The sequence below is a fragment of the Cherax quadricarinatus genome, chromosome 6, assembly GCF_038502225.1.
Source record: "Cherax quadricarinatus isolate ZL_2023a chromosome 6, ASM3850222v1, whole genome shotgun sequence".
Taxonomy (NCBI): Eukaryota; Metazoa; Arthropoda; class Malacostraca; order Decapoda; family Parastacidae; genus Cherax; species Cherax quadricarinatus.
Window position 1 is genome coordinate 31,588,066 of NC_091297.1, and position 12,106 is coordinate 31,600,171.

General features: G+C 39.0%; 1 protein-coding gene across 1 annotated transcript in view; it reads right to left on the minus strand.

Moving 5' to 3' along the window:
* LOC128692697 (E3 ubiquitin-protein ligase HERC2) overlaps window positions 1-12,106 on the minus strand; it is a 133,406-nt gene that overhangs the window by 109,779 nt on the left and 11,521 nt on the right. Inside the window, exons 5-6 of the mRNA XM_070081259.1 lie at window positions 4,422-4,574; window positions 3,356-3,505 (exon numbers count right to left, since the gene is read on the minus strand). Coding sequence (XP_069937360.1) covers window positions 3,356-3,505; window positions 4,422-4,574 — 303 coding nt within the window. The remainder of the gene's footprint in view (window positions 1-3,355; window positions 3,506-4,421; window positions 4,575-12,106) is intronic.

Consider the following 12,106-nt stretch of genomic DNA (forward strand, 5'->3'; position numbering starts at 1 on the left):
TTATGGATTTAGAAAAGGCATATGATAGCATGGATAGGGGAGCAATGTGGCAGATGTTTCAAGTATATGGAATAGGTGGTAAGTTACTAAATGCTGTAAAGAGTTTTTATGAGGACAGTGAGGCTCAGGTTAGGGTGTGTAGAAGAGAGGGAGACTACTTCCCAGTAAAAGTAGGTCTTAGACAGGGGTGTGTAATGTCACCATGGCTGTTTAATATATTTATAGATGGGGTTGCAAAAGAAGTAAATGCTAGGGTATTCGGGAGAGGGGTGGGATTAAATTATGGGGAATCAAATACAAAATGGGAATTGACACAGTTACTTTTTGCTGATGATACTGTGCTTATGGGAGATTCTAAAGAAAAATTGCAAAGGTTAGTTGACGAGTTTGGGAGTGTGTGTAAAGATAGAAAGTTGAAAGTGAACGTAGAAAAGGAGTATGGAAGAAGTGAATATTTTCAGATATTTGGGAGTTGATGTGTCAGCAGATGGATTTATGAAGGATGAGATTAATCATAGAATTGATGAGGGAAAAAAGATGAGTGGTGCATTGAGGTATGTGTGGAGACAAAAAACGTTATCTATGGAGGCAAAGAAGGGAATGTATGAAAGTATAGTAGTACCAACACTCTTATATGGGTGTGAAGCTTGGAGTGTGAATGCAGCAGTGAGGAGGCGGTTGGAGGCAGTGGAGATGTCCTGTCCAAGGGCAATGTGTGGTGTAAATATTATGCAGAAAATTCGGAGTGTGGAAATTAGGAGAAGGTGTGGAGTTAATAAAAGTATTAGTCAGAGGGCTGAAGAGGAGTTGAGGTGGTTTGGTCATTTAGAGAGAATGGATCAAAGTAGAATGACATGGAGAGTGTATAAATCTGTAGGGGAAGGAAGGTGGGGTAGGGGTCGTCCTCAAAAAGATTGGAAGGAAGGGGTAAAGGAGGTTTCATGGGTGAGGGGCTTGGGCCTCCAGCAAGCGTGCATGAGCATGTTCAATAAGAGTAAATGGAGACGAATGGTATTTGGGACCTGACGAGCTGTTGGAGTGTGAGCAGGGTAATATTTACTGAAGGGATTCAGGGAAACTTAGTTATTTTTATATAGCTGGACTTGAGTCCTGGAAATGGGAAGTACAATGCTTGCACTCTAAAGGAGGGGTTCGGGATATTGGCGGTTTGGAAGGATATGTTGCTTATCTTTGTACGTATATGTTTCTAAATTGTTGTATTCTGGGCACCTCTGTAAAAACAGTGATTATGTGTGAGTGAGGTGAAAGTGTTTAATGATGATGGAAGTATTTTCTTTTTGGGGATTTTCTTTCTTTCTTTTTGCTGCCCAGTCGCAGCATCACTCAAGAGTGACAATGGAGCCTGATTGATCGATGGGGACACCCTCTAAGGTGGCAGATTGTGCAGTGACTGGTGCAGGTGCAGGGGTCGTTTCTTCCCTCTTGGGGGGGTTGAATAGTTGTGGGTGTTGGGAGTACATTCACTCCGGGCTGAGGGGAGGGACTCATTAATGAGTGAGTGTACTGTATTTGTATTTGTTAGTAACAGCTTGATGATGGTAGAGCAAAACTGGTCATCGCCCTGTGCCATGTCATGGGCCATCATGTACATCAGAGTCCCCTTCATTACTCCTCCTTGTATAGACCCTGGGGAGATAGGTTAGGAGAGTAGACTTTGGGCTTGTTGCATACCAGGGTTAGGTTGGGGGGAATTGGGAAGTGGAAGAGGTCCAGACACTGTTGTTGGCAGAGGAGGCAGTAAGTGCCCAGTTAGAGCTCGGTAGATTGTTGAGGATTCTTGGGACTGCATGGGTGGTGCTGGTGGAGCAGTTTTCTTGGCATTCACCAGTTTCTTGTCTTCCAGAATTTTCTGGACTGTGGATTTCCTAACAGGGCAACTAGGGAAGACAGCATGATGTTTTCCACCACAAAGGGCACACTTGGGTTTGCTCATGTTGGCGCAATCTCTGTAAACATGTTCTTCTGGGCAGATACTGCAGACTGCTTTTGCACTGGTGCATTTATTTATATTATGACTGAAACCATAACACTTGAAGCACTGAGTGATATTCACAAACCTTTCCATAGATACTTGGTCCAGTGTGCATTTGGTACCATAGCATTTCAAACCATTGGCAGAGATGGGTTTGGTTTCTTCTGGAGTCTTGAGAATTAATTTCAGAGACTGCTGGTTGTTCAAATTCTTTGCAAACTTATACGCCTTAAGGACGTTGATCTCAGAGTTCGCACTGTTTATCTCCTTCACAAGTTCTTCAGCAGAATTTTCACGCATGAAGCTGTTGATGCGTGCAACAAACACAGAGTACTAGGCCTGGAAGTTGTCAGGGGGAATGGGGTGATACCCTCATTGAGGAGCTTTTCAAGAACATCTTTCTTTAACAACTGGAGTAGCTCCTCTTCCGAGGAGAGAAGTAGTACTGCATCAGATGGGTCTGAAATATATCTACCAGTGCAACCACGGCATTAGTACAAATGCAGCTTAAAATTTCCTTTTTGGACTTCTGGCCATCAGTGACCCAAAGTCTAACTCTTATGTTGGGTATGATGCCCAGTTAAGGTAAGGTTGTTCCAGATAATATACTGGAAAAAAGAACTTTTCTAAGTGCCCTACATTCCTACTTCAGCTGACTTATAAAGGGGGGGGGGGAGGGCAAGGCAATGATTGACCAGAGTTTAAAATACCACACGGACTACTGGATAGTCACCTTGCCTTGTTTTAAATTGCCAGAGGTGAAGTTGCCGAAAAAGAAGAAGACAGGAAAGGTAGAAGGACAGCAGTGTAAAGTGTGTGTTTGTGGTTAGGCCAATGTAGTGGTTGGGGTATTGAGGGGGTGTAGGATGGGGTAGGATGAGGTGGAGGAGTGATGGGATGAGAGGGAGAGCAAGCAAGCTAGTCACCGCCTTACCCTCTTGATTGGATGGGGCTTGAAGTAACAGCAAGCAAGTTTCCTCTCAGCCCTGAAAAACTCAGGATAACTCAAAAATGTAACTTTGAGTATTAGTGTTCAGAGTGAAAACTCCGTTGTCCTCTCGCTGCGTCATCCACTTGTAGACAGGAATGTCAACTTGCAGGTGGGAATGAATTGGGAATCAAATCTAGGAATGAGGCTGCAGGAGTAGTAGTGAAGATGATGTAATCAGTTCATCACTACTACACTTGCTGCCTCTATATTTAACCGAAGACGCCTACTGTGTGGGTAAAACATTTCAGCAATAAAGTTACCCAACTGTTGCACGTGTCTTAATCACTGTACAGTGTATTGGTAAATAAAACATAATGAAACAATTACATACAGCTATGCTCTGCAATCCAGTAAAAAGTAAACATACAAACCTTTTTAAAAGCAGTCTCCTTTGCTGTGGATACAACAATTGCTCGTAATCTGGCTACCATTGGTTCATCTGCTTCTTCCTCCAATGATACACAAAGGTCAAACATTGAGATACTTTGACAAACCAGGTCAGAGAAATGATGCAGAAGTACCTAAAATAAAAACATTATTCAGGAACATTTATAATTATTTTTATCAGATGGCTATTTTACAAGCGTAAGATGTCAAAAAATATTACTACAGTACAGTGGAACCTCTGGTCACGAACGGTGCTGAACACAAACAAATTGGTCCATGACCAAAAAATCTGCCAAATTTTTGCATCTGGTCACGAATACATAATCGGGTGCCAAACAAACACAGGTGAGCCAACTTTCACATTCCGTGCCATTTTTGTTTGAACGCACTAATTTTTCCCACTTCCTGCAATTATGACTGATAAATTCGGATGAGCAATGTTTTATCAGCAGGGAGTGCCAAAACAGCTTCTCACAGTGCCAGTATCCAGCTAGGGCTTACCATATACGAGTTTTGGTAACTATTTTTTTTTCTCAGTTGTTTGTTGGGCTATCTTATTGAACCTTGGGCAATGTATGATGGAAAGATGCTTCTTAACGTACACCAAAAATGAAAAGTAATTGGAAGATAAATAACGGAGTTCACTGCTCGGCCATTAGACGCCCCTTAAAACTTAGGATTCATGCAATGTTAGTTTTCTCTGTTGTTCAAGGTTTTCTCAGTGTTATTCACGATAATATTTACATTTAGTTTACTACTACCCTGTGCATTTTATGGTATAATTAACTATTTTTGTGCTTAAAAATCTTAAAAAACAATAGGGGTCTGGAACGGATTAATTGTATTTACATACAATCCAACGGGGAAATGAGGTTCAGGTTACAACCAAATCAGGTCACAACCAGAGTTTTGAAACGAATTATGGTCATGACCAGAGGGTCCACTGTATAATACTATAATAAATAATACTACAGTATAGTACTATGTATATACAAAATGTACAATTTATCAATTCTAACCCCAAATCCTCTTAAACAAAAATATACATACCAGCCTATTCCTCAATGCATGTAATGGAATCTCTTTCAGCAAGTCATATTCCATGGGCACCTGAGAGGGAAGGCGTCCAGTGCTCACTGCTCGGCTAGTACTCCAAGCCAAGGTGTGTGCTGAGCCACATGCCACTCGGTTGATTTTTTTACCCTGTAATGATAATGCCATTTATTATATACATAAACCTATTTTTTATTTTACAAACACATTGTAAAAATATTATTTTTACTGTGTCATTCTTCCATGATTAAACTGAACTACACCAATTCATTTTTGTTATGTAAGATTTCTTTAAAATACAGGTACCATCTGACTTACAACCGAGTTCGGTTCTGACAAACCGGTCGTAAGTCGAAATGGATGTAAGTCAAACCTTCCTACTGAATATCAACATCACATTTTTGTAATGACTTTATTTTATTGTTTTATTTTGGTATTTCATTTTATTACTTTACTTTTTATACTGTTAGTACTGTATTTTATACTGTAAGGTTTAGGATAAACACCGTGTACAACACAAACACTCGTTTATTTCTCAGAAATTTGGCACAGAAAACACGGTCGTAAGTCGAATGGACGTATGTTGAGCAGGTCGTAAGTTGGATGGTAGGTGTATTACTATATTACTTATTGTTTTATGTCATATATAATGCGATATAACTTCTCCTTTACTACTCTCTTTACATCATCATTCCACCAATTGCTCTTCTTCCCTCCCACACCCAGTTTCCTGTAACCACCTTAAAATAGGATATACATATTTTAGCAAAAAGAGGACAAATAAGTATACAAGATATGATGTAGGGCATAATGACAGTAGTTTGTTGGACTATGTAGTGGTAGATAAAAGACTGTTGAGTAGACTTCAGGATGTACATATTTACAGAGGGGCCACAGATATATCAGATCACTTTTTAATTGTAGCTACAGTGAGAGTAAAAGGTACATGGGATACAAGGAAAATAGAAGCAGCAAGTAAGAGCGAGGTGAAGGTGTATAAACTGAAAGAGGAGGCAGTTAGGATAAGATATAAACAACTATTGGAGGATAGATGGGCTAGTGAGAGTGCAGGCAATGGGGTCGAAGATGTATGGGGTCGGTTTAAGAATGTAGTGTCAGAGTGTTCAGCAGAAGTTTATGGTTACAGGAAAGGAGGTGCGGGAGGGAAGAAGAGCGATTGGTGGAATGATGATGTAAAGAGAGTAGTAAGGGAGAAAAAGTTAGCATATGAGGGGTTTTTACAAAGTAGAAGTGATGCAAGGAGGGAAGTGTATATGGAGAGAAAAAGAGAGGTTAAGAAAATTGTGAAGCAATGTAAAAAGAGAGCAAATGAGAGAGTGGGTGAGATGTTATCAACAAATTTTGTTGAAAATAAGAAAAAGCTTTGGAGTGAGATAAATAAGTTGAGGAAGCCAGGGGAACAAATAGATTTGACAGTTAAAAATAGGAGAGGAGATTAAATGGAGAGTTAGAGGTATTGGGAAGATGGAGGGAATATTTTGAAGAATTGTTAAATGTTGATGAAGATAGGGAAGCTATGATTTTGTGTATAGGGCAAAGAAGAATAACATCTTGTAGGAGTGAGGAAGAGCCAGTTGTGAGTGTTGGAGAAGTTTGTGAGGCAGTGGATAGAATGAAAGGGGGTAAGGCAGCTGGAATTGATGGGATAAAGATAGAAATGTTAAAAGCAGGTGGGGATATATAGTTTTGGAGTGGTTGGTGCTATTATTTAATATATGTATAGAAGAAGGTAAGGTACCTAGGGATTGGCAGAGAGCATGCACAGTTCCTTTGTATAAAGGCAAAGGAGACAAAAGAGAGTGCAAAAATTATAGGGGAATAAGTCTGTTGAGTATACCTGGTAAAGTGTATGGTAAAGTTATTATTGAAAGAATTAAGAGTAAGACGGAGAGTACGACAGCAGATGAACAAAGAGGCTTTAGGAAAGGTAGGGGGTGTGTAGACAAGTGTTTACAGTGAAACATATAGGTGTACAGTATTTGGATAAGGCTAAAGAGGTTTTTGTGGCATTTATGGATTTGGAAAAGGCATATGACAGGGTGGACAGGGGGGGCAATGTGACAGATGTTGCAGGTGTATGGTATAAAAGGTAGGTTACTGAAAGCAGTGAAGAGTTTTTACAAGGACAGTGAGGCTCAGGTTAGATTATATAGAAGAGAGGGAGATTTTTTTTTTTTAACAAGACGGCCATCTCCCACCGAGGCAGGGTGACCCAAAAAGAAAGAAAATCCCCTAAAAGAAAATACTTTCATCATTCAACTCTTTCACCTCACTCACACATAATCACTGTTTCTGCAGAGGTGCTCAGAACACAACAGCTTAAAAGCATATACGTATAAAGATACACAACGTATCCCTCTAAACTGTCAATATCCTGAACCCCTCCTTTAGAGTGCAGGCATTGTACTTCCCATTTCCAGAACTCAAGTCTGGCTATATAAACATAACCAGTTTCCCTGAATCCCTTCACTAAATATTATCCTGCTCACACTCCAACAGATCGTCAGGTTCCAAATACCGTTCATTTCCATTCACTCCTACTGAACACGCTCATGCACGCCTGCTGGAAGTCCAAGCCCCTCGCCCACAAAACCTCCCTTACCCCTTCCATCCAACCTTTTCGAGGACGACCCCTACCCCGCCTTCCTTCCCCTACAGATTTAAATGCTCTCCATGTCATTCTACTTTGATCCAGTCTCTCCAAATGACTAAACCACCTCAACAACCCCTCTTCAGCCCTCTGACTAATACTTTTATTAACTCCACACCTTCTCCTAATTTCCACACTCCAAATTTTCTGCATAATATTTACACCACACACTACCCTTAGACAGGACATTTCCACTGCCTCCAATCGCCTCCTTGCTGCTGCATTCACAACCCAAGTGTCACACCCATATAAGAGTGTTGGTACTACTATACTTGCATACATTCCCTTCTTTGCTTCCATAGACAATGTTTTTTGTCTCCACATATACCTCAATGCACCACTCACCTTTTTTCCCTCATCAATTCTATGATTAACCTCATCCTTCATAAATCCATCCGCCGACACGTCAACTCCCAAGTATCTGAAAACATTCACTTCTTCCATACTCCTCCTCCCCAATTTAATATCCAATTTTTCTTTATCTAAATCATTTGATACCCTCATCACCTTACTCTTTTCTATTTTCACATTCAGCTTTCTACCTTTACACACACTCCCAAACTCATCCACTAACCTTTGCAATTTTTCTTTAGAATCTCCCATAAGCACAGTATCATCAGCAAAAAAGCAACTGTGTCAATTCCCATTTTGTATTTAATTCCCCATAATTTAATCCCACCCCTCTCCTAAACACCCTAGCATTTACTTCTTTTACAACCCCATCTACAAATATATTAAACAACCATGGTGACATTACACATCCCTGTCTAAGACCTACTTTTACTGGGAAGTAGTCCCCCTCTCTTCTACACACCCTAACCTGAGCCTCACTACCCTCATAAAAACTCTTTACAGCATTTAGTAATTTACCACCTATTCCATATACAGGAGGGCCCCGCTTTACGGCGTTCCGCTTTACGGCGTTCCGCTAATACGGACATTTCAAATTATGACCAAAACTCACTATACGGCTCCCCCCACCTGACTTTCTAATACGGTCACCGTGCCCCACCCTGTTTGTTTACATTCTCCATGAGCTCAGTAAGCACTAAGTCTCTCCATTTTGTCTGGAAACTCCAAAATTTCAAATGTTTTTAAAAGTTATTTCATATTTTATATATACTCTGATAATTATACTTATGTATACCTGTACCTAAATAAACTTACATACATCAAGTCATTTAAATGTCGTATATTACGTTAATATACACATTTTCATTAATCCATCCATGATATTTTTTTCAAAATTATATAATAAACACGATGCATAACATATAAATAAGATAAATACACCCCACAGTAGAATAAATAAACATAAATGTGAGCTGTGTAGCAGACGACTTCCACAAGTGGTGATAATAACAATACTGAGTCTCATTAAATGTCGTATATTACGTTAATATACACATTTTCATTAATCCATCCATGATATTTTTTTCAAAATTATATAATAAACACGATGCATAACATATAAATAAGATAAATACACCCCACAGTAGAATAAATAAACATAAATGTGAGCTGTGTAGCAGACGACTTCCACAAGTGGTGATAATAACAATACTGAGTCTCATTAAATGTCGTATATTACGGTAATATACACATTTTCATTAATCCAGCCATGATATTTTTTTAAAAATTATATAATAAACACTATACATAACATATAAATAAGATAAATACACCCCACAGTAGAATAAATAAACATAAATGTGATCTCTGGTAGCAGACGACTTCCACAAGTGACGCCATAATAACAATAGTCACGGAGTCTCATTAAATGTCGTATATTACGGTAATATACACATTTTCATTAATCCAGCCATGATATTTTTTTAAAAATTATATAATAAACACTATACATAACATATAAATAAGATAAATACACCCCACAGTAGAATAAATAAACATAAATGTGATCTCTGGTAGCAGACGACTTCCACAAGTGACGCCATAATAACAATAGTCACGGAGTCTCATTAAATGTCGTATATTACGGTAATATACACATTTTCATTAATCCAGCCATGATATTTTTTTCAAAATTATATAATAAACACGATACATAACATAAAAAGATGATAAATACACCCCACAATAGAATAAATAAACATAAATATAAGATGTGGGAGCCTGGTTTGTTTACTCTGTGCCTGGCCTGTCACCTCTCATGTATTCATTCTTTCTCTCTCTCATTTATTCGTTTTATCTCATTTACTTACTCCTGACCCTACATTAAGACTACAAATATTTTAAGGTAAGTAATGAGTGAACTGTATATACATTTTATCGCTCTGGGATGCTTAAATATCATAGAATAGTATGTGTGGGTGGGGTGGCCTGGTGAAATAGCCTGGCTATTACAATACATACCACACTTGATTTCTTACAATAAATACTACTTGTCTCACCCTAGATTAAGACTATAAATATTTTAAGGTAAGTAATGAGTGCACTATGTGTGTATTGTACCTTTTTATTGTTTTTTGATGCCTGGTTCTATTGCTAACTTAATATATGTTAGTGTAAACTTGTTATCTAGTGTTTGTATGCATTTATAAGTGGAAAAAAAGGGTGTTCCACTTTACGGCGATTTCCGCTTTACGGCGCTAGCCTGGAACCTAACCCGCCGTATAAGTGGGGCCTTCCTGTACTTGCAACATCTGCCACATTGCTCCACTATCCACTCTATTATATGCCTTTTCTAAATCCATAAATGCAATAAAAACTTCCCTACCTTTATCTAAATACTGTTCATATATATGATTCAGGGAAACCAGTTATTTTCATATAGTCGGACTTGAGTCCTGGAAATAGGAAGTACAATGCCTGCACTTTAAAGGAGGGGTTTGGGATATTGGCAGTTTGGAGGGATGTGTTGTGTATCTCTATACGTATATGCTTCTGAACTGTTATATTCTGAGCACCTCTGCAAAAGCAGTGATGATGTGTGAGTGTGGTGAAAGTGTTGAATGATGATGAAAGTATTTTCTTTTTGGGGATTTTCTTTCTTTTTTTGGGTCACCCTGCCTCGGTGGGAGACGACCGACTTGTTGAAAAAAAAAAAAAAAATATATGCTTCAATCTAAACACTTGATCTACACATTCCCTACCCACTCTAAAACCTCCTTGCTGATCCACAATCCTACATTCTGTCTCTAATACTTTCAATTATAACCCTACCGTACACTTTTTCTGGTATACTCAGTAAACTTATTCCTATATAATTTTTACTATCTCTTTTGTCCCCCTTCCCTTTATATAAAGGGACTATACATGCTCTTTGCCAATCTCTAGGTACCTTCCCCTCTTTCATACATTTCTTTCTTTCAACACACCGGCCGTATCCCACCGAGGCGGGGTGGCCCAAAAGGAAAAAAAAGTTTCTCCTTTCACATTTAGTAATACATACATGAGAAGGGGTTACTAGCCCCTTGCTCCTGGCATTTTAGTTGCCTCTTACAACATGCATAGCTTATGGAGGAAGAATTCTGTTCCACTTGCCCATGGAGATAAGAGGAAATAAACAAGAAGAAGAACTAGTAAGAAAATAGAAAACCCAGAGGGGTGTGTATATATATGCTTGTACATGCATGTGTAGTGTGACCTAAGTGTAAGTAGAAGTAGCAAGACGTACCTGAAACCTTGCATGTTTATGAGACAGAAAATACACCAGCAATCCTACCATCATGTAAAACAATTACAGGCTTTCATTTTACATTCACTTGGCAGGATGGTAGTATCTCCCTGGGCAGCTGCTGTCTACCAACCTACTACCTAGTTCATACATTTATTAAACAAAAATACCAACCACTCCAACACTGTATCCCACCTGCTTTTAACATTTCTGTCACGATCCCGTCAGTTCCAGCTGCTTTACCCCGTTTCATTCTACATAATGCCTCACGTACCTCCCCCACACTCACATCCTGTTCTTCTTCACTCCTAAAAGATGGTATACCTCCCTGTCCAGTGCATGAAACTACCGCCTCCCTTTCTTCGCCGATATTTAGAAGTTCCTCAAAATATTCTTGCCATCTACCCAAAACCTCCATCTCCCCATCTACTATCTCCCCTACTCTGTTTTTAACTGACAAATCCATTTGTTCCCTACGCTTTCTTAACTTGTTTAACTCACTCCAAAATTTTTTCTTATTTTCATTAAAATTTCTTGACAGTACCTTTCCCACTCTATCTGCTCTCCTTTTGCATTCTCTCACTACTCTCTTCACCTTTCTGTTACTATCCATATACTCTACTCTTCTTATAACACTTCTGCTCTGTAAAAACCTCTCATAAGCTAACTTTTTCTGTTTTATCACAACCTTTACTTCATCATTCCACCAATCACTCCTCTTTCCTCTTGCACTCACCCTCCTAAAACCACAAACTTCTGCCCCACATTCTAATACTGCATTTTTAAAACTATTCCAACCCTCTTCAACCCACCCACTGCTCATACTTGCACCAGTCCACCTTTCTGCCAATAGTTGCTTATATCTCACCCGAACTTTCTCCTCCCTTAGTTTATACACTTTCACCTCCCTCTTACTTGTTGTTGCCATTTTCCTCTTTTCCCATCTACCTCTTACTCTAACTGTAGCTACAACTAAATAATGATCCGATATGTCAGTTGCCCCTCTATAAACGTGTACATCCTGGAGCCTACCCATCAACCTTTTATCCACCAATACATAATCTAACAAACTACTTTCATTACGTGCTATATCATACCTTGTATATTTATTTATCCTCTTCTTCATAAAATATGTATTACTTATTACTAAACCTCTTTCTACACATAGCTCAATTAAAGGCTCCCCATTTTCATTTACCCCTGGCACCCCAAATTTACCTACTACTCCCTCCAAAACATTTTTGCCCACTTTAGCATTGAAATCCCCAACCACCATTACTCTCACACTAGGTTCAAAACTCCCCACGCATTCACTCAACATTTCCCAAAATCTCTCTCTCTTCTCTACACTTCTCTTTTCTCCAGGTGCATATA